At 43.2% G+C, this 23,903-nt stretch overlaps 2 protein-coding genes across 6 annotated transcripts in view; both read right to left on the bottom strand.

Moving 5' to 3' along the window:
• Positions 1 to 205: 205 nt before the first annotated feature.
• Positions 206 to 2,534, bottom strand: LOC111974974 (transcription factor Sp5-like). The gene is made up of 2 exons (XM_024003097.2): positions 2,162 to 2,534; positions 206 to 1,746 (listed from the first exon to the last, which is right to left on the bottom strand). The coding sequence occupies exons 1-2, from the start codon at positions 2,210 to 2,212 to the stop codon at positions 673 to 675; spliced, it is 1,125 nt and encodes a 374-aa protein (XP_023858865.1). The 5' UTR covers positions 2,213 to 2,534; the 3' UTR covers positions 206 to 672.
• Positions 2,535 to 6,992: 4,458 nt separating this feature from the next.
• Positions 6,993 to 23,903, bottom strand: part of myo3b (myosin IIIB) — a 104,098-nt gene continuing 87,187 nt past the window's right edge. For all 5 annotated transcript variants that reach the window (XM_024003053.1, XM_024003059.2, XM_024003084.1 and 2 more), the window contains 4 exons: positions 20,323 to 20,423; positions 19,906 to 19,952; positions 19,369 to 19,523; positions 6,993 to 7,584 (listed from right to left, as the gene is read on the bottom strand). In XM_024003053.1, the coding sequence (XP_023858821.1) occupies positions 19,391 to 19,523; positions 19,906 to 19,952; positions 20,323 to 20,423 (281 nt within the window). In that variant the 3' untranslated portion in view covers positions 6,993 to 7,584; positions 19,369 to 19,390. The remainder of the gene's footprint in view (positions 7,585 to 19,368; positions 19,524 to 19,905; positions 19,953 to 20,322; positions 20,424 to 23,903) is intronic.

The following is a 23,903-nucleotide window of genomic DNA, read 5'->3' as shown; positions in this document are numbered from 1 at the left end:
TAAACGGAGGTTAATCAAAGCGCAAGTCCTTACACAGGACTATAGTATAGTGTGTGTAGCAATATAAAGTTTGCTTTAACTATATATCTTTGTCATGACTACAACACAAAACATATTGAAACAGCGTGGAAGTTGTAGGATATATATATGTTTTTCAGGTAATATGTTAGGAAAAATTAAATGAGACTAATTCTGATATGGGACATTTGTATATTTTTTATTCTCACACAGTATTTGGGTCATATCAACAATAGCATATCTTTTCAAGAGCATGCTAAAACACCCCACATGGAGCGAAAACGGACACTTTCATTCAACAAAAGCTATTAAATATTATTTACAAGAAAGTGAAATCTTCCACCGAAGACAATGATCCAAACACAAGCTGAAACTTGTCTTTCTTGATATGGTTTATAGACATTGAATACTAGCCCATTGGGGTATTAAAGTAAGTTCTCCAGGATCCCATGATAACTTTGAGACAGATGTCATATATACAACAACAAAAATCATCCTAAACAGACCTGCAATGTTAGAGAAATTGGTTTTCAGTARGTAAGAAAAAACAAAGTAACCAAAAATAATGGAAATGTCAGTTTGTACTTCAACTAAGTAAAGGACTTATATTGCACTATCTTGATTATGATATCAAATTTACTCTAATGTAGGCTACTACATGTTCCTCATATCTTCCCTTTTCACGTGATGATCAAACGTCTTCTCATGACACTTGGTTTTTTTGTTTTGGTGAGTTTTGACATGTTTTGCCAAATGGTCACTCCTCATGAACCTCTTGCAACAGTCTGGACAAACAAAGCGCTTCTCCCCAGTATGTGTCCTCAGGTGTCTCTGCAGCTCATCAGACCTGGTGAAACTCTTGCCACAGAAAAGCCAGTTACAAACAAATGGACGCTCTCCCGAGTGCCACCTCAAGTGCGCTTTGAGATGGGAAGTTTTGCCATAAACTTTCCCGCACCCTGGTATGTGACAGATGTGTTGCTTTTTCTTGCCGGGCTCATCGTTTGAGGTGGAGGACTGACAGTTTGGACACCTGCATCGCCGACATCTTCGGGCTGTTGCGAGGGGGGACTTGGTGTGAAGGAGGGCAGCGATTTGAGTCTGATACTGCGCGAAGTCTGTATGCCCCATCACCAAGCCCCTCTGCAGCTGGAAACGGTGGTGGCCAAGGGATTGAGTGGTGATTGAGTGGTGATGACTGACGTGGTTTCCCTGTTGGAGACTCCACCACGGAATATCCTCCCCTGGGCTAGGGGACAACTGCCTCTGTTGCTGGTGCACAAGGCCAGAATGTCCRGTAACGAAACCTGGCATGGCAGTTGGCGCTGCGTAAGATACAGCAGGGACGTAGGTGGGTGGGCACGAGGACTGTAACGACTGCATTGAGCACGGTAACATATTCACTGGAGAAAAGTCATAAGGATATGAAGGATCCGCTGGAGGGGTGAGAGGGAGCTCGTGGTGGGAAGTAAATGAACTTTGAATGTGGAGCTGGGATTTAGATGATAGTCCAAAAGTAGAATTGCTAGAGAGAGTGCTTTGAGGATTRCCCTCGTTACTCCAAGGATGAAAAATTCGCGATGGCGAGCCTAAAGTAGTGTCATAAGGAACCTGGAGGAAATCCGCCGGACTTGATCCGTGGTGGTGTCCGATCCGGTTACAAGTGGCAGCTAAGAGCGCCAGTGGAGAGTGCTTACAGTTTTCTGGAGAAGAGTTAGGAGTGCGGTCCTGCATATAAGTAAAYCAAATAATGATTAATTATGTGTTGACTTGGCTCTAAACTAGAGTTGTAACTGTACTGAAAAAGAATTGACACTCCGGTAATTAAAACGACATTGATTTGCCTAATATTAGTTTTAATGCACTCACTCCAGCAAAATGACTACAATACAAACATATAGTTGTAACATAATCATTGAATCCGTTATTATTCGCCACATACAGTAAATCAAACAGCCACATTTCCGTTATTATACAATACGTTTTTATAGATGAAACAGGTTCAAATTCGCATTATGCGCACACGCGTAATAACTAACACTACGCGCGGTCTAAACTATTTTTTTAAACTACCGTATACATACAATAATATTTTGAGAAGGACAAATAAAACCACAACGAGAGCCAAAAGTTTTTAACAAACCTGAAGAAAAGCCTGGAGTGTTTCATTCCGCAGTACAGCCACTGCTGCCATGGTAAACGTCCTCTTTCTTTTTGTTAAAAACAGATCACAATATCAAAACTAATTGAGATAAATGTAAAACCGTAGAAAAATGTCTTGACGTGGTAAAGTCTTCACTCTCAATACTTCCTCTCCTCGAGATATCCTTGGACTATCTGGAGAGTGAGGGATCACTTCTTAGAATTTGATAAGGACTTTGGTGGGCCGCCAGCCAGTCAGAAATAAGATTTYTTACTTTGAAGTTTGCCGCTGCCCAATCATCAAAGAATAGCGGCTCTWTGAGAGGGGAAAGCAAATCCTTTGAATCCACAAAGCTCCTATGGTGTGTTTGTTGGTCTGGATAAAAGAGCTGATTATTAYGGGGGATGGGAAGGGWGGAGATAAAGGCGGGACAATTAATGAAGTAATCACTATGTGGGAAATGTATATACACAAATAATTGGATTTTCTTGATCAAAGACCCCCATGCCGCCTGGAGACCCTGGTATTGGATGCTGTAGTCATCTGATCCTCTTTTTGTAATTAAGGATTTGTAGCACGACCCTATGTGACAATGTAACATTGTTATCTCTGGAGATCTCCTGGCGCATAGCTGTTTGATAACTTCAAGAGGAGTAGCTAATGAGTGCAAATCAAGTCTCAACACAAAGTTAATGTCGTTGGGGAAGCATTTACCTTTTTTCTAAATATAAATTAAATACTTTTTTATTATAACAAACAATTATGACGTTGATAATGTGTTTCCATGGAACTAAAATGCTCCTGATAGTTTATTAATCAAACACATGTCAACTGGCAGACTACAACATGTCTTGGAAGAAGATTACAGTTTATACCCTGGCCTGCTTACAGACATGTCAATGTCAATATCACTTCACTTCTTTCATTCTTTGATAGTTAACCTCAAAAGCCCATAGTGGTGTCATTTGCGTTCTAGTGTGTAAAGTGACTTTTACGCACTAGTGGCAAAATTGGCTATGGATAAGTTGAAAGTGATAGAAGCAGTAGCCTAACAACTATATCCCATAGGCTACTTTCAGTAACGAAATGCAACTATTGTAGCACTTCATTTATTTAACTACCAGAGTATTAACCATAACCTATTTAGATAGCCCTCAATTGATCCAGGTGTCAAAAGTGGCAGATAGAGAGGGTGATGTCTCTATGTGTGTTATCTAAAAAGTTGTGCCAGTTTCAGAGACCTGGGAAGGAAGGAGGAGTTCCCATCCGCAAGAAAGTGTAAACAATTCTGAAACCCCCTGCCTGCATCTCTGCCTTGAGCTTGTTGGGCTCTCATGGCCAAGGACCAACCTGGTCTCAGATCATTTCGTATTATTCTGTACGTAAATCCGAGAAACTGTAGAAAAAAAATGCAACATGTAAAGTGTTGGTCCGATATTTCATGAGCTGAAATAAAAGATACCAGAAATTTCCCAGAGGCACATAAAGCATATTTCCCTCAAATTTTGTGCACAAATTTGTTTACATCCCTGTTAGTGAGCATTTCTCCTTAGCCAAAATAATCCATCCACCTGACAGGTGTGGCATATCAAGAAGCTGATTAAACAGCATGATCATTACACATGTGCACATTGTGCTGGGGACAAGAAAAATGCCACTCTAAAATGTGCAGTTTTGTCACTTAACACAATGCTACAGTTGTCTCAAGTTAGGAGCGAGCGTGCAATTGGCATGCTGACTGCAGGAATGTCCACCGGAGCTGTTGCCAGAGAATTGAATGTTAATTTCTATACCATAAACCGCCTCCAACGTCGTTTTAGAGAATTTGGCAGTACAACTGATCTCACAACCGCAGACCACGTGTAACCACGCCAGCTCAGGACCTCCACATTCAGCTTCTTCACCTGCGGGATTATCTGAGACCAGCCACCCGAACAGCTGATGAAACTGTGAATTTGCACAACCAAATAATTTCTGCACAAACTGTCAGAAACTGTCTCAGGAAAGCTCATCTGCATGCTCGTCGTCCTCACCAGGTTCTTGTCCTGATTGCAGTTTGGCATCGCAACCGACTTCAGTAGGAAAATGCTCACCTGTACCAGGCAGATGGCACACAGCGTTGATGTCAACGTTGTTAACAGAGTGCCCCATGGTGGCAGTGGGGTTATTGTATGGGCAGGCATAAGCTAAGGACAATGAAGACAATTGCATTTTATCAATGGCAATTTGAATGCACAGAGATACCATGATGAGATCCTGAGGCCCATTGTCGTGCCATTCATCCACCATCATCACCTTATGTTTCAGCATGATAATGTACAGCCCCATGTCGCAAGGATCTGTACAAATTCCTGGAAGCTGAAAATACCCCAGTTCTTCCATGGCCTGCATTCTCACAAGACATGACACCCATTGAGCATGTTTGGGATGCTTTGGATTGACGTGTATGACAGTGTGCTCCAGTTCCCGCTAATATCCAGCAACTTCGTACAGCCATTGAAGAGGAGTAGTACAACATTCCACAGGCCACTACAACAGCCTGATCAACTCTATGCGAAGGAGATGTGTCACGCTGCATGGGGCAAATGGTGGTCACACTAAATACCTTTAAAAAAAGTTATCTGTGACCAACAGATGCATATCTGTATTCCCAGTCATGTGAAATCCATAGATTAGGGCCTACTGAATTTATTTAAATTGACTGATTTCCTTAAATTAACTGTAACTCAGTAAAATCTTTGAAATTGTTGCATGTAGCGTTTTATATATACAGTATATATTTTTTAATTATTATTATTTTTTTKTCCCCTTTTCTCCCCAATTTTCGTGGTATCCAATCGCTAGTAATTACTATCTTGTCTCATCGCTACAACTCCCGTACGGGCTCYGGAGAGACGAAGGTCGAAAGCCATGCGTCCTCCGAAGCACAACCCAACCAAGCCGCACTGCTTCTTAACACAGCGCGCCTCCAACCCTGGAAGCCAGCCGCACCAATGTGTCGGAGGAAACACCGTGCACCTAGCCCCCTCGGTTAGCGCGCACTGCGCCCGGCCCGCCACAGGAGTCGCTGGAGCGCGATGAGACAAGGATATCCTTACCGGCCAAACCCTCCCTAACCCGGACAACGCTAGGCCAATTGTGCGCCGCCCCACGGACCTCCCGGTCGCGGCCGGCTGCGACAGAGCCTGGGCGCGAACCCAGAGACTCTGGTGGCGCAGCTAGCACTGCGATGCAGTGCCCTAGACCACTGCGCCACCCGGGAGGCCCCGCGTTTTATATTTTTGTTCAGTGTAGTTTGATATGTTACATTTCATATGGTATGTATTCATTTGTGGATGTCCATATCCCATTTCGTATGATATGTTACGAATTACAATTCGTATTATATGTTACGAATTTGCAAAACGAGTTATATGTTACGATTTGCAATTAGAAGTTGCGTTATAAGTTACGAATTTGAAAAACATACAATATGTAACGAATTTGCAGAACGTATGATATGTTATGAATTTGCAAACGTGTGATATGTTACGATATATTAACTAGGCTAGGTTTTAGTTGTTAGGGTTAAGTTTAGGAGTTAGGTTAAAGGGTTGAGGTTAGGGTTAGCTAAAAGGGTTAAGGTTAGGGTTAGGTGAAGGGTTAAGTTTAGGGTTTGGGTTAGTTAACATGGTAAGTAGTTGCAAAGTAGTTAAAAAGTAGTAAGTAGTTTAAAAGTTGCTAATTAGCTAAAATTGTCTGTGATGTGATTCGAACTCACAACTTTCCCCTAGTTGCTAATTAGCTAAATGCAAAAGTTGTCCGTGATGAGATTCTAACTTGCGACCTTTGGGTTGCTAGACCTTCGCCTTATAATCATCTGTCTTATGTAAACATACGAACCGTAACATATCATACTAAATGGAGMGTCTCGAATTTACGTATATAATAACACGAAATGCTCTGAGACCAGGTTGCAACAACATAAGCATATAAGACCTTAGTGCRTTCAGAATGACAGAAAGTGTTTGGAAATAGATTAAATAAAACAAAGAAACAAACTAAGGTTTTTGTTGTTATAAAGGAATATATTTTCTAATAAGAATTATAAACCATCTCATTAAGTAACAACAAAATACAACACTGAAAATAGTTTCAAAAACATTTGTAAAAATGTTGTAGTCTAGTCAACTTCAACTGTAGAGCAATGGAAGTTTTCTTCTATATCAACGCAGTGATCATTATCAGGCTTCCCTGCAGAAACAATCACTGTCCTCTKAAATACTTTGGAGTGGCTGATTTAGAATGAGATCTGTTCCTTTGAAGGGATTAATGTTCCGGTTCTCTCCCACGGCTCTACACACAGTCATGGGGGAAAGGGGGAGTCCTGTTGGGCCACGCAGAAACCCTGTTTCTCTGCAAAGCCATAGGCCGCTTGCTTGCAAGAGTGGGGAAGCTACACTGAATATATGAAATTAGTTTAGGCCTGATGCCTAAATGAATCGTATTTACAACTATGGTCAATGAAGACCAAGTTACACAACATGTCAATAAGGATGTAATTTCCTACGCACATTATTGCTGCATAATATAGTGCACAGCAATCTTCATTTTCCAAAAATAATCTCACCACTAAACTATATGAACTACAAGAGAGACGGCCATAGAACTGGTGTTTGCTAGCTAATATAAAGTTAGAACATGGTTTGTGGAAGAGCAAGTGCATTATTGTTTTTACATGAATTCTATTAGTGTACTAGTGTATGAATGCATCTTGTACTGTACATGTGACCTGGGTAGATGCCTGTGTGGTAGGCCTACTGACAGTTCAAACAAAAGGCAAAGATTTGAGTAATGTTGTATCTTTAATTTGTTTTAATCACTTTATTAGAATGGTACAAAACAATGTCGATACAAAGAAAGATAGTGAGAACATGTACATGTAAAATCAGTATGCAGCGAGTTCACCAAAAAATGCCAATCTGCAAGTACTACTGGCTACAACTGATTCCACATTGGGGGTGAATTACACATTTACAATAAGCTGCTATTTGACATTATACTGTATAGAGTGGAATACATACAAAAAATAACAGCAATTAAAGCCAGCCATTACACTAAAGGTGACTTAAGGTAAATTATTTAGAATGAGTTGTTTGATAAACCATGCTATTTACAATTTTATATAAATTTCATGTTTTTGGATAAGTGACATCAATGAAGACTTTTGATCATGGCCTTCACAGTCACTTTTTTGGGGGCAATTCATATTGCTAGTCAAAATGCAGAGACGTAAACACACAATCACTTAAGAAAAGAACAGCTTTCACATCCACTTACAGGAAAATAAATCATCCACGGTCATTACTACAATATACAGTACAATTCAAGTCTGACAAAATATACAGGTCTTTTTGGTTGACGTCAGGTTTAAAGAAGGCAATCTGTAAAAGAAAGAGAGACCAAGCCAGTTTACAATATGTCATACATTCCTTTTGTATTACTTGAACATAGTTGATTTCAAGTCCAGAGAATTAAGACCTGGAAATTAAACACTGAAATGCTTTTTCAACAGAGAACAGAGGGGTCATTTCCAGGCACAATGGCTTATAGACACAATGGCTTATTCCATCTATATACAACGTTTTTGACTATTCACTGTTATTCATAGGGCATGTTTCACATTTCAGGAACAAGTATTCCCTCCAAAATTGCAAATATGTGGAGTAAGTGAAAGTGTAGTTGCATCCGGGTCTCATAGCATTGAACACATTGACAGTTAGAACTGCAGCTGTGAGGGAGTTCGGGGGGTAATGCCACAACATGAACCCCTTTTTAACTATTCATATTCTCTGGACAGTTGGAGAGAAAACAGGTTCCACATCTGTCTCACACGAGAGACATGAGAGACAGAGAGAGGGGGGCTGAGAGGGAGAAAGCAAGAGAGGCGCTCGAGGCTACTGGATACTTGAGCCGCTATAATGGCGTCTCCTATGAGAAAACATCTGTGAATTTCCTCAGTGATCTACAACAAAGTATAACTCAGAGCAGTCACTCAGCAGACCTTTGAAGTTGCTCTCTGACAGAAAGCTGCCATTGTTCACAGCCCCCAACATAGGAGAGCTCCAACTTTGGTCTCACTAATATTCAAGATTTTGCCTGCAATGCGATACAACTCTTGTTTCTCCCCCAACCTATGCAGCAGAGGATCTCTGCATTTTCAAAAGCAAAGCCATGGCAATGTGCAGGCTGGCCCGAGGTCAAGGAAGGAGGGACAGGTCATTTCACCTACTCAGCCCACCCTGTGTGTGGTAATCCAGCCCTCCCATAATAATTCTCAGGGTCACAGCCTGATCTGCCAGGAAGGATGAGGAACAGAGATATCATATCAGGAGGCAATTAGGCTGAGTGATATGCCAGCCAGGGACAAGAGCACATCTTGCAGACTAACTTACTGTGTGTGAAAGTTCTCACTACTCAGATATGAGCAGATTGACATGTGGTCAAGCCAATACAACATGTAGAAAGACTAGCTTGTCTAACTTCACAATGTAGAAACATTGTGTAATGTTCTTACTTATATACAACACCAGCCAAAAGTTTGGACACACCCACTCATTCAAGGTTATTTCTTTATTGTTACGATTTTCTACATTGTAGAATGCTAGTGAAGACATCAAAACTATGAAATAACACATATGGAATCATGCATTTTATATTTGAGATTCTTCAAAGTAGCCACCTTTTGCCTTGATGACAGCTTTGCACACTCTTGGCATTCTCTCAACCAGCTTCGTTAGGTAGTCACCTGGAATGCATTTCAATTAACAGGTGTGCCTTGTTCCACCCTTTGCCTTGATGACAGCTTTGCACACTCTTGGCATTCTCTCAACCAGCTTCGTGAGGTAGTCACCTGGAATGCATTTCAATTAACAGGTGTGCCTTGTTAAAAGTTCATTTGTGGAATTTCTTTCCTTCTTAATGCGTTTGAGCCAGTTGTGTTGTGACACGGTAGGGGTGGTATACAAAATAAACCCCTATTTGGTAAAAGACCAAGTCCATATTAAGGCAAGAACAGCTCAAATAAGCAAAGAGAAATGACAGTTAATCATCATTTTAAGACATGAAGGTCAGCCAAAACGGAACATTTCAAGAACTTTTAAAGTTTCTTCAAGTGCAGTCGCAAAAAACATCAAGCGCTATGATGAAACTGGCTCTCATGAGGACCGCCACAGGAAAGGAAGACCCAGAGTTACATTTGCAAATAAATGCTTCACAGAGTTCAAGTAAGAGACACATCTCAACATCAACTGTTCAGAGGAGACTGCGTGAATCAGGCCTTCATGGTCAAATTGCTGTAAAGAAACCACTACTAAAGGACACCAGTAAGAAGAAGAGACTTGCTTGGGCCAAGAAACACGAACGATGGACATTAGACCGGTGGAAATCTGTCCTTTAGTCTGATGAGTCCAAATTTGAGATTTCTGGATCCAACCGCCGTGTCTTTGTGAGACGCAGAGTAGGTGAACAGATGTCTCCGCTTGTGTAGTTCCCACCGTGAAGCATGGAGGAGGAGGTGTTATGGTGTGGGGGTGCTTTGCTGGTGACACTGTGATTTATTTAGAATTCAAGGCACACTTAACCAGCATGGCTACCACAGCATTCTGCAGTGATACACCATCCCATCTAATTTGTGCTTAGTAAGACTATCATTTGTTTTTCAACAAGACAATGACACAACACACCTCCAGGCTGTGTAAGGGCTACTTGACCAAGAAGGAGAGTGATGTAGTGCTGAATCAGATGACCTGGCCTCCACAATCACCCGACCTCAATCCAATTGAGATGGTTTGGGATGAGTTGGACATGATTACATGTGTTATTTCACCATTTTGTTGTCTTCAAAATAATTCTACAATGTAGAAAATAAATAAATAAATAAGAAAAACCCTGGAATGAGTATGTTTCTCCAAACCTTTGACTGGTACTGTATATGTGTTATACTATATCTTGTGTCTTAAGAAATTGACATTTATTCTTATAAAAGCCTACATTTCAACCAGTCAAGTCATGGATGCATCTGATGAGAATGTGATCTACAGTAAAATTAGGTTATTTCATGAAGCACCAGGTGATATGATCCTATTCCTCTTGGCGGTGGCAGAAAGACAGATTTCCCCATTTTGCCTCCCAAACTACAACAAGGCCGCAGTGATTCTCACACTGTTTCCCGCCAAGCGTTTATTCTATGGCAGCTGGTCACACCATCTGGGCGAGCAGTGCCGAGGCAAAACAAAACAGGTTACACCTTTGGCCATGCCAAGTCTGCTTGTGCCCTGTTCAGTCCACAAACTGAGAGAGGCTAATCAGAATTTCATGCTCTGATTTGTCAAGCCCCATTCCAACACAACAACTTTTTAGGTAAACACATTTTGTAGGATACAGGATGAATGTTGTTTCCTTACGCTGTTTTGTATATTCCATTGCTAGCTTAAAACCCCTTACACTCGTGAGAATTGGCCTATATGGATAGGGCTAAATTGAAATGTTAATTACAAAAGAAATATAAAAATCATATGCATAACCATGGTTGCAATTAAATGGGAACAGTTTGGAGATTATGGGAAAATGATTAGACTAAAGGTGAGGACACAACACCTCACCCGAGACTAGAGCAAGCATTGAGGAACTAGAACAAGCACACTTGTAGTTGTTTTGTTTGGAACACAACCCTGCATCCCCGCCGTCACACAATTACTGTTGTTGTTTAAGCAATCCAAAAACAGTCCTTTATAACCCGCAATTTGGGTCAGGTGGGCATAATTTGAAAGCTTGTTCCATTTGCCAACATGACTAGCTAAATGATAAAATATGATTTTACATTGTTAGGCTTTCACAAGGCAATTCAGAGAAGCAGATTTTTGGTGCGCTTAGAATGGAGTCATGATGGCATTCACATGCGTGGTCCACTGCAAATGTTCTTCACATTACAACAAACATAGGCTCATTCTGTTCAGGACAACCCAGGGTATAACGCCATGTCATCTTGTACATCAAACATAATGATCATACATGTTGACACTGTATTACATGAGTTTTATGATATGGAAATGTGGAGGTGAACGTTTGGACGTGTTTGGATCGCTTATATGACATCATAGCGGTATTTATTCTAATCCTCAACGTCTCATGTTTTCAAATACATATAGTCCTCAAAATGTACAGCATTTCCCCAACTAAGACAACAAAACATTTGCAAAAGTTGCACAATTAGCAGGAGGATGGCTCTCAAGTTAACGGCGGCTGTCAGTCAAAACCCACACAGAGCTGTGAAGCGGAGACCCTGAGCTCTGACATCATGTATAGCATGTTACTGTATAGCCACTGCTTTCCAATTTAGGCTCTTATCAGTGCCAAAATCTGCAATTTTCAACCTGTATACGGGTACAAATGTAGAGGGAACGTTTCTCAAATAAAAGTCTTCTGAGGAGAACCGGTCATTAGCTACCCAAATTACAGGGGGAAACTTTCCAGGAAAGGTCCTCTCTATCCCARCACGCATACATTTTCTATTCATGCATTTTCTATTCATGCAAATGTGAGCATCTCAACTGTGCATAGAATGCCCTCAACAAATTGCAGGTGTGAGGAAGCTGAAACAAAAGCCACTGTAACTCTAATGGCGTCCCTTGTCATTAAGAGGCCTTTGATGTGCGTACTCAACAGACTCTTTTATCTCCTTCTTCCCTCTATCCCTCTTTACTCTGTATTCTCTCTCCCTGGCTCAACCAGTTTCTTTATTAATGCACTCTTCAGGGAATGTTCTTTTGCACAGAACCCTCAACACATCTGACATCTGTTTGACATTCATGCCTGCCCATTTCTTCAATCATTAGCTTGCTAAGAGCATCATCGAGTAAGGTAAGACTTTAACGCACCTGTTCAGTCCACAATGCACCCKCACCCCACCAAAGTAGAAGAAAACAATATCACCAAAAAACACACAAAAATGACAAATTAAAATCCCTGACATAAGCTGTAACTTAAGATAGAAATGCATGATCATATTCAAATTATTACCATATGTCTACTTGGGTCCCTGTTGAAATTCTTTAATGCAAAGCGAAACATCTGTATATCAAAAGCACATAAACTTAATTAAACCAGAGTGTGTCTGCAAAGACTGCTGAAGAAACATTGATATTCAAAAACTCTCCCTTTGAACTCAAAGGATATAGAAACAGGACAATGTTGGCTTAATCGTGTTTGCTCTTTGAAGTAAGACATCACTATTAGTAAGACATCACTATTAGGAAAAAAGGTAAATGTGCCTGCTGTGGAAAATAAAAGCTTTTCATAATTTGTAAAGGCTGTAGCATGAGATATCAGATAGGTGGTGGTAGTATGAGACTTAGTTGATATGAATGTTTGTAGGCTGGCTGTAGGTTTAAAAACAACTTTATTTAATTAGGCAAGTCAGTTAAGAACAAATTGTTATTTACAATGACGGCCTACCCCAGCCAAACCCTAACCCGGACGACGCTGGGACAATTGTGCGCCGCCCTATGGGACACCCAATCACGGCCGGTTGTGATACTGGAATCGAAATCGAAACAGGGTCTGTAGTGACGCATCTAGCACTGAGATGCAGTGTCTTAGACCACCGCGCTACTCAGGAGCCCTGTGTTTGGAGCAAATAGTTAAAATGGCAAGAATAACATCAGTGGTAATGTTAACCACATTAAAGGAATCCTCTGTTCCACCAGATGCAGGCAGATTTAATGAGGGAAAAACAAAAGGGAGCTGGGTTTTATGAAGAGGTAATAAACAAAACAGGTGGCAGACCTCAAGCCTTTACCTGACACACACACACACACACACACACACACACACACACACACACACACACACACACACACACACACACACACACACACACACACACACACACACACACACACACACACACACACACACACACAGTCTGGTTGGTGTCCACCTCTCCGTCCAACACCACCACGGCTACTTTGACAGGCATATTCTAAGCTAAGAACAATCGGTGTAACATCGTTTACCATATGACACATAATCAAGTACCCAAGCTTGTTACATCCACAGCTCACCTCCTCTCATATGCTCAGGCAGACAATCAGCCAGGGACTTGATTTGGCAGAGAGAAAGAGGGAAAGTAACACCCACTTACAGCACCATATGTTACCACAGTCCAACCTTGTTATTAAAACTAGTAAGCCTATTTGAAATTCCTCTCCATGGTTAAACAGGGCCAAAATAATCAAGGGAGCACGATCACACTTAATTGATTCAGTGTACTTTTAAGACGCTCTATTGGGTGCTGTGGTGACCTATTTCAGCCGGTCTTCAGAGGAACAAAATATCCCCAGTAAGGGGGTAATGCACAACTAGTATTATAATTACTGCTGGATCCGCTGCTGCACAACCGGAGGTGAAGTGCTTTTGAACTAACTGCACAATCGCCAAAGCCACATTATACTGAAGCCAATGATTCTTGGGGTATTTTTCTTGCAATTTCCATATGAAATACTCTCAGCGCAGTGTTGAAATGTAAAATTACCAAAGCACAAGGCGAGACCCAGATGCAGATGGTTGGAGTCTTACAATGTAATCCAAAGGGTTAGGCAAGAGAATGGTTGTGGACAGGCAAAAAGGTCAAAACCAGATCAGAGTCCAGGAGGTACAGAGTGGCAGATACGCTCGTGGTCAAGGCAGGCAGAATGGTCAGGCAGGCGGGTACAGACTCCAGAAACAGGCAAGGGTCAAAACCGGGAGGACTAGAAAAAAGGAGAATAGCAAAAGGAGTACGGGAAAAACACGCTGGTTGACTTGACTAAACATACAAGACGAACTGGCACAGAGAGACAGGAAACACAAGGATAAATATACTGTGGAAAATAAGCGACGCTTAGAGGGGGTGGAGACAATCACAGGAACAGGTGAAACAGATCAAGGCGTGACAATACCCCCCCAGGTCTTGGTTGGCTCGCTCCGACTGACCGTTAGTTTGGGGATGGAATCCGGATGACAGGCTGGCCGACGACCCAATAAGGTTGCAGAATGCCTTCCAGAATTGAGATGAGAACTGAGTACCCCGATCGGAGACCATGTCTACCGGGAGTCCATAGATCCGGAAGACATGCTGCACCATAAGCTGGGCCGTCTCCTTGGCCGAAGGTAGTTTGGGGAGAGGGATGAAATGGGCGGTCTTGGAGAACCAATCGACTACCGTCAGGTTTGACAGTGTTGCCATCATATGGAGGGAGACCAGTGACAAAGTCCAGAGATATATGAGACCAGGGACGATGAGGGACCGGTAGTGACTGAAGGAAGCCAGAAGGAGCTTGCCGTGGAGTCTTGTTCTGAGCACACACTGTGCATGCTGCGACGAAGGCAGAGACATCAGGAACCATTGTGGGCCACCAGAAACGTTGTCGGAGGAAGACTAGTGTACGACGGGACCCTGGATGACAGGTCAGCCTGGAGGAATGAGCCCATTCCAGGACCCGAGACCGGACAGGATTAGGGACAAACAGCCGGTTAGCCGGGTCCCCTTCAGGTCCAGGCTGGGAGAGTTGTGCCTCGCGGACCAGGTTCTCAATACCCCAATCCGCAGTGGCAGCAAGGCATGAGGTAGGGAGAATGGTTTCAGAGGTCGAGGGTGTGGCAGAGGAACTGTATAGGCGGGAGAGGGCATCAGGCTTCACATTTTTGACCCTGGGCGGTAGAGGATGGTGAAGTTAAATCTGGTGAACAGGAGGGCCCACCACGCCTGCCTGGAGTTGAGGCGCTTGGCTGTACAGAGATATTCCAAGTTTTTATGGTCGGTCAGGACCAGGAATGGCTGTTCTGCTCCTTCCAGCCAGTGCCTCCACTCTTCCAACGCTATCTTCACCACCAGGAGTTCTCGGTTGCCAACATCGTAGTTCCATTCAGCAGGATTGAGACGATGGGACAGGAAGGCACAGGGATGAAGCTTCTGGTCCTGGGCAGATTGCTGGGACAGGATGGCCCCCACTCCAACATCCGAAGCATCCACTTCCACCACAAATTGCGCGAGGGCTCCGGATGGATGAGGATGGGTGCTGTTGTGAACCGATGCTTCAGGTCCACAAAGGCTTTGTCGACAGCTGGAGAACATTTAAACGGTATCTTGGGAGAGGTGAGTGCCGAGAGGGGGGCCGCCAGTGTGCTGTAGTCCCGAATGAAACGGCAGTAGAAGTTTGCAAACCCAAGAAACCATTGCAACTGCACCCTGGACGTTGGTTGAGGCCAATCCACCACTGCTTTCACCTTTCCAGGATCCATCTGAACATTGCCCTCAGCAATGACATATTCCAGAAAGGTGATTGCAGAGCGGTGGAACTCACACTTCTCGGCTTTAACGAACAGTTGGTTCTCCAGGAGGAGCTGAAGGACCTGCCTGACATGAAGAACATGTTCTTGTGCAGATCGGGAAAAAAACTGGATGTCGTCAAGGTACACAAACTGGTTTAGCATGTCCCGAAGCACATCATTGACCAAAGCTTGGAAAACAGCGGGGGCGCTGGTGAGTCCAAATGGCATGACCTGGTACTCATAATATCCACTGGCTGTGCTGAAGGCAGTCTTCCACTCATCCCCTTGCGTATCTGAACCAGGTGGTAGGCATTTCGAAGGTCCAACTTGGAAAATATGGTGGCCCCCTGGAGAGGTTCAAACGCCGAGGAGAGGTCGGGGGTAACGATTCTTGATAGTAATGTCATTAAGTCCCWGGTAGTCAATGCAKGGACGCAGGGTCTTGTCCTTCTTCTCCACAAAGAAAAACCCTGCGCCAGCAGGAGATGCAGACGGACGGACAGCCCCAGTGGCCAGAGTGTCCTCTATGAACTCCTCCATATCTTTGGTCTCTGGTCCAGACAGAGAATACAATCGACCCCGAGGTGGTGTAGTGCCTGGGAGAAGATCAATGGTACAATCATAAGGACGGTGCGGGGGAAGGGAAGTAGCACGTGCCTTACTGAACACTTCCAGATGGTCATGGAATTCTGTGGGGATAGCAGAGACAGCAATTCATCCTTCGTGAGCGTTCCCCAACTGATAACCTAGCTCTTCCCAATTGCATAGGCTCAGGAGTATCCAACTCACCCGTCGTAGATTCCCGAGGGGGCTCAGGTGGCTTCGAATCTTCTCGGAAGAGCTGCCTTCGGAAACTTCCGAATTTCCTTGGAGGTGAACGCGCCATAGCGGGTGCACGAGTGTGCCCGAGACCAGACCTCCTTTCACTCAATTTTAATGGTAAGGGCGATAAGGGAGTCGAGATCCATCGGCAATTCCCGAGCAGCTAGCTCATCCTTTACCTCCTCAGATAATCTGCGCAAAAAAGTATTGAAAAGAGACTCCAGATTCCAGGCACTCTCGGCGGCCAACGTGCGAAAATCAACCGCGTAGTCTGCCACACTATGGGAGTTTTGACATAAGTCAAGCAGATTACTGGCCACCATTCACCCGGAAACCGGTTTCCGGGACAAACCGGAGACTCAAATACCTTTCTCACTTCTGCCATGAATTCCTCCAGATGACCACAAATGGCAGATTGTTGCTCCCAAACTGCCGTAGCCCAGGAGAGCGCCCTTCCCGACATTAGCGTAATAATATACGCTATCTTCAATCTGTCTGAAGGAAACGAAGATGGCTGTAGCTAAAAAATAAGCGAGCACTGAGAAAGAAAACCTGGTAGGTACCAGAATTCCCCGCATATCGCTGTGGAGGAGGTAAGCGGGGTTCACAGGGAGTCGGCATAGGCTGTACAAACTCACCACAGATAGGGTAAAAATTACTGGGTGATTGGAGTTTTTCAGAGGAGGCAGGCAGCCTCTGAGCTAACTCCCTGAATTGCTCCATAATAGCCTTTAACCCATGGTCGTGGCGTTCCGTCAAGGACCTGAGGCCATCCAAAAGGCCCTGTACCAACTCTTCATGTCTCCTAATGGTGGCTCCCTGCAGGGAGACAACGTGGCGGAGCTGGTCCAAGTCTGCTGGGTCTGTCATGGCCAGTTCATACTATCAAGGCACAAGGCGAGACTCAAATGCAGACACAGGAGGCAGATGGTTGGAGTCTTACAATGTTTAATAATCCAAAGGGGTAGGCAAGAGAATGGTCGTGGACAGGCAAAAAGGTCAAAACCAGATCAGAGTCCAGGAGGTACAGAGTGGCAGACAGGCTCGTGGTCAAGGCAGGCAGAATGGTCAGGCAGGCGGMTACAGACTCCAGAAACAGGCAAGGGTCAAAACCGGGAGGACTAGAAAAAGGAGAATAGCAAAAGGAGTACAGGAAGTACACGCTGGTTGACTTGACTAAACATACAAGACGAACTGGCACAGAGAGACAGGAAACACAGGGATAAATACACTGGGGAAAATAAGTGACACCTTAGGGGGTGGAGACAATCACAGGAACAGGTGAAACAGATCAGGACGTGACAAAAATACTGTAATACAATGTACCAATATGTCTTAAATAATAAAACATTTTTTGTTAAATAAATAATATCAACTATTCATTTAATGTCAGTATTTGTGGTAAAATTCTGAGATTGAGTCTCAGACTTAGTACACTGTTGTACATTCCCTTACTTTGACATACTTTATTCAGCCAAAGTTTCAATCTCTCTCATTCTCTGGTAGAAGAGATTTACAAATTGAATCAAAAAGTATGTTTTTATCTTTGACCATTAGAGGAACTAAGCAGATCTTATTGGTACTTGAAATTTGGTCCGACAAGAGTAAACTCGTTTCTATAGCTGCCACTAATCAAGACTGGATTCTGACTTATTAATAGCCAATAATCTTTCAATTCACTATTTACGCAGGCATGAATAACATTATTAGTACATATAAGAATAGTATGTCTCACAATGTGAAAGAAAGACACAACGTGTAAGCTAACTGTTAAACGTTTGGTAATCCCACAAAACCTGAATGCAGCTCGACTTAGTTCTGACCCTTACGGTATGTAGTCTTCCTCTCCGATGGCCACCTAAAGCTTCTGAAACCAGAGTAAACCCTGTACTGTCTGTGGCTGGTCCTGCTATCTAGACAGAGCTCTAATGTTTTCCCCGCTGAGTACAAGGGATCTTCAGTCATACCACCCTACTCTTCCTATTAAGATCAAAATCTCAGCTTGAGCCCTGGGGTGTCAACAAAAGGAGATGCAGTAAATGATATGCAAATCAGGGGGGAAAAAAGCACTACAGATCAACTTGCCAGCCCTGCATTTCCGACACATCTTAAAAGGAAATCTCTATACTTTGGGTGAAATTCAGAGTTACGACTAGCTCTCTGTCTGCTTTTAGACAGGAAATGTTTTAGAGGTTCTAGTACACAGCATATACCACTCACTCCTTGGTATAATGATAATCATATGTTGCAACCATTATTGAAGAATTAACTGCAAAATGGTCAAAGTATAACATTGACTTTTCACGTGATATCTCTATGCTCTCAATGCAGCATTTCAGCAAGGAGACTTGAATTGTAACACGTACTTTATTATACAACAGTGAACAGAGAATTGATTCAGTGACCATTAAATTATTACAACTTTATGAACACTGCACTGACTGAGGATGATGGGCATCTGTCTTGTTCTCAGAGTCTGGTTCCATGCCAGATTTCCATCTGAGCTCTAATTTGAGCTTGGTGTTAATGGAGTCTTGGTCTATTGTTAACGTTCAGTGACAATGAAACTTTATAGAAAAAAAACATGATTCAATATATATTTTTCTCTGCCACTAAACAGCAGTGTCATTTTCATGTACCATTTGTCAGGATTTTGAAAGACAAATATTTTTCCTAAGATGAGTCTCTTGTGTGAACCAGATAGAAAAACAAGCCTGAAGACGATTGAACGACACCATAACTAATCCCTACATTACTGGAGCCTATCTGCCTAAATTGAGAGGTGTGTGGGGGAGGTGGCAATGTACAAGGAACTGCTAATGAAAACATGGTAGCAGAACTATATTCAACAATCTTAACTGTGGAGTTTGCGTTCATCCAAATACACACATACAAGGGGAGCATCATTTGTCATTATTTTAAACTAATAGACATTTACTCTGGTCTCTTGTACATCACTGGCCCTTGTTATACATGGTGCATATGGAGGAAATGTTATTTCAGTATGTGTCTGGCTAGTGCTCTTTATCTCGTACCGGTTGACAGGGGTTGTAAGACTCAGCTCTGACTGACGAGTGGCCCTCTTGACAGGGTGGGAGGGGGCCCGGTCAAATAGTCTTCCTCAGGGATTGATTCCACCGTTGACAGTAATTTGTAGTACTCATCCTCTCCATCCAGTACTTTGATTTGGCTGTGATGTTCAAGACAGGGAGGGTATGAGGGAAAATAGACTGCTCTTCTAAGATGCCTCTGACCAGAAAAAGCATAACATTTCACTTAAATAAGAGCAATGATATCTAACAAAGATAAGGCAGTGAGGAGTTAACCTGGTAGACTATAAACCAGGCTTTCATTTACAAATACAAGTCAGACCATCAGCAATTAAAATTAGCATGCTGACAAAGCCTTAATATGTAGCCCTCTCTAACGACACAAAGGAGCTTGTAAAAAGCTCTGTTATTTTCAGCACTCCATTTACATGATAGGAAAACAAAATCCATTTCTGGATTCTTCTATTCCACAAAGGGCCTGCTCTGTTTAGAGTTGCTGTAAGTAGGAAAGCAGTTATTTACCCAAGTTTTCTCGGCTTCCTCTTGCTCCCCTGGTAATCCAGAGTTCTCTGTGGAAAGGGCCAAGAGCACAGTCAGAAAGATGAGCAGAGAGTCATTCATTTTTAATTCAAAGTGATTTTGTGTTGAATGCGAGCAGATGCTGATAATATCAGAAGCATAATTTTTTGGGATCAAAGGGCTCAAGTGAGCCTGATGAAGCATGCATCTTGCTCAGCTTTGATAAACCACATCAATTATTCACCGTGAAGGCAGACATCCTGACATGAAAGCAACAGATAAAGAACATAAGCACATGTTCAAGACAAGAGGCAGAGAAGCGTGGGGGTGGGGCTCGAGGGTCTGGCACAGGTAGATTTAATTGTATTATCATCTGGAACCAAAGTCAGACAAAGGACTTTATCGCCACTTTGAACTCACATTTAGCTGGTTGTAATAGAGACTGTCTTCAGGGCTGTTCAGCAGTTTGGGCTGCTGGCCCCGCCGGCGAGGGGTTCGCTGCTGCAGCTTGAGCACTGGACCTGCAACAGAGACAAATCACTGAGAAACAGCACAGCAACAACACTCCCGCACTGATACACAGTGTGGTAACATCCCCAATGGACACTGAGATGCATTCAGATTGCACTGGAACAAAACACAATGAGGTAACAAACCTCACAACAAATCATAAAGGCATACAAATCATAAAAGCTGTAAAAGACGAGGTGAAAAGCAAATATTCCCACAGTCATGTCAATGGGGTTGTCTTCCCCTCTATGGGACTCGAGGAAAACCAAGCTCTCAGAGCTAACTATGCCAATATGGCATGAGCAGATCAATGACTCAAACTTAGATCCACTTTTTGAAGCAGAAGACTGTAGCATTGCCAATTTCATGTTGTTTTCTTTTCATGTTCAAAGCCACATGATTGTTACTATTTATTATTCATAATACCATAGATGGTGATATAACATGGTAGGCTTTTGCAATAGATAATGACCCAGCTTACACAATCACCTGATTAATCAAACACAAGACAAATTAAATATTTTCTACAACTCTATGACTAAGTTTCAAGATTTCAGAGTAAAAAAAACAACGTTTTTTAAAACTCAGACACCTTTACAACGAAGCATCTATTTTTAATGCCAGACAGCGTTTCATCTTCTACCCTTCGTTTTGGGTGAGACAGGACATTCCTTCATCATCTCCTGTTACTTCAGCTTCCCAACCTTGACTAAAGCTGCATTTACTTTTTGCAGCTTAACACTACTTTGTACTCACTTTGAACAGACCTCATCACATCTCAATCCTATACATCAAAGCTCAAGTTTTTTCCTCCGCTCCTTCTGCTTTCTTGATGTTATTCAAACCAGCGTAGATTTACTAAATTCACACAACCTTGAAAATGCCCATGGAGATGCTGTCATTTCTATATGTCTGCACTTCTAATGTAGATATTTTATTTATCAGGGAGCAGTCAGAAAGATTTCTTGTCCCAAAGAGTCAGGGCACAATTTCTCTCCGATGCTGTTGTTTATAGATATATAAACAGGGTGGAGAGAATCAACCTTCTTCATTTAAAAACAAAACTTAAGGTTCCTTTCGTAACCCCGTAACCCCGAGTGAGATATCTCACATGGAGGTTCGCTAGGACCGCCTACTCTCTTGGAAGTACCTATCAAAAGCGTCTGTTGGAGACAGACAGGTAGAGTGGAGAATGAGGGGAGACCCTCACTTCCATTAAAGGAGCCACTTTCCCGCCCTCTGGTTATTCTCAAGCATGTTTCTCTTCCTCACGCTCATGCGAGCAGAGGAATGTGGTGAGATACCTCACTCACAATATCAGAGAACCGGGGTTACGCAAGTAACCTTAAGTTCTCTTTCAATTATTAGTTTTGATATCTCACATGTGGGTATATGGCCAATTCCCGTATCACAAAACATGCTCTCCGATACCAGAGTAGTCACAACATCAGCATCTTGGAGGTGCCGAAAAGGTGCAGAGACAACCCAACGGGGAAAAACCTCATAACAAAGTAAGGGGAAGCCCAATACAGGATGCATACAATCTCAGTTGAATGAGAAATGCCCCAAAAACCAGAGGATGCTCTCTGTACTAGCGAGCCCTTCCAGGCCCCTTCGAAGGCTTTCACCCTCGCCCTTATAAATCAATATTATGGTCCCCATGATCCGGCAGGATATCATTGAAAAGAGAACAGCCCACCCTCTTTGCCCAATGAGCGAAGAGCATGACACCATTGCCCGAGCACTCCTACAATCAAAGTTGATGCGAACTGCACCTACTGGACGACAACTAGGGCGCCCTTCTAGGGAAGGCAATACGTGAAAAGCCATAGGCTCCAAGGTGCAACAATGGGGGAAAAAGTCCTGCAAAGCACATAGGACCATGGAAAACAGAGTGTAGGGAGGAACAATCTGTCTAGTCACACAACTTCTCCATGACAAAAACGCAACAACTGTAAAACAGAGAGCGTACAAAATGGGCTGGCACTCTTTTCCAAGAGTTGCGGGCCTGTCTCTTTCCTTTTTTCGTTCTCTCTCATTGGCTATGCCCAGAAAACTAAAGCATCCGAGTTCACTCGGGCAGGGGTTCCCAAACCTTTTCACTCGGGGCCCCCCCAGCATTGGGGAACATCCCACAKCCACCTGCGTGTGCGTGCACGCGTCACGTCAATTTCTTATATATATTTTAAAAAGTCACCCCTTTTTTCTCCCCAATTTCGTGGTATCCAATTGGTAGTAGTTACAGTCATGTCTCATCACTGCAACTCCCGTATGGACTCGGGAGAAGCGAAGGTCGAGAGCCATGCGTCCTCCGAAACACAACCCAACCAAGCCACACTGCTTCTTGACACAATGCCCATCCAAACCGGAAGCCAGCCGCACCAATGTGTCGGAGGAAACACCGTACACCTGGCTACCGTGTCAGCGTGCACTGCGCCCGGCCAGCAACAGGAGTCGCTAGTGCGCGATGAGACAAGGATATCCCTGCCGGCCAAACCCTCCCTAACCTGGACGACGCTGGGCCAATTGTGCGCCGCCCCATGGGCCTCCCGGTCACGGCCGGCTGCGACAGAGCCTGGACTCGAACCCAGATGCAGTGCCTTAGACCACTGCGCCACTCGGGAGGCTCCACGTCTATTTCTAAGGGCACAAGCACTGTTCATGACACAAACTGTTCACACCCCTCTTGTTGATGGAGAGAATTATTCAGGTTAAAGCTTATTTCCTGCAATTTTACACATTTTATCATGGGGTGCATTTTTTTCACCTATAGGGTCGTCACTTATACCAGGCTGCAGTAAATCAGTCTGGATTAGGGTTGCACATTTTGGGGAATATCCTGAGGTGGAAACTTTCCGTGGGAATTAACGGGAATATATGGGAATTAACAAGAATATATGTGAATTAACAGAAATATATGCAAATTAATATTAATACCATTTAAATGTAGATGTTTTTTTGCATTGGATATATTTACCATATCATATGGAGACTTTAATTAAATGAGTTGACTCTTCACATGGGTTGATTTCACTGAACAACAAAAGGGAATATTGAATGATCCCCAATAATCCATCGCATCTCCCAAAAATGTGTTCAACATACATCTGTAAAATGATAGTCTAGAAACTAAAACTTAGGTTCTCTTCCTCTCAGGCTTCCATGTCTTCTCCCTGGACCTCCTCAATGTCCACCTCTTGAACATCAGACTCTGAGCCCTCATCTTCACTGTCACTTTCCAACCTTGTTGAGGATGGCTTGTTGTCAGGCTCAAAAAGCCTCAAATTTGTCCAGATGGCCACCAATTCTTCAACCCATGTATTGGTCAGCCTGTTGCGTGCTTTGGTGTGTGTGTTCCCAAACAAGGACCAGTTGCGCTCTGAGGTGGCTGATGTTGATGGGATTTGGAAGATGATGGCGGCAACAGGGGAAAGAGCCTCAGATCCACAAAGTACCTTCCACCAGATGGCTGATGTTGGCACGACTGCCAT

The sequence above is a fragment of the Salvelinus sp. IW2-2015 genome, linkage group LG2, assembly GCF_002910315.2.
Source record: "Salvelinus sp. IW2-2015 linkage group LG2, ASM291031v2, whole genome shotgun sequence".
Classification (NCBI taxonomy): Eukaryota; Metazoa; Chordata; class Actinopteri; order Salmoniformes; family Salmonidae; genus Salvelinus; species Salvelinus sp. IW2-2015.
This window is presented reverse-complemented; position numbering and strand designations above follow the sequence as displayed.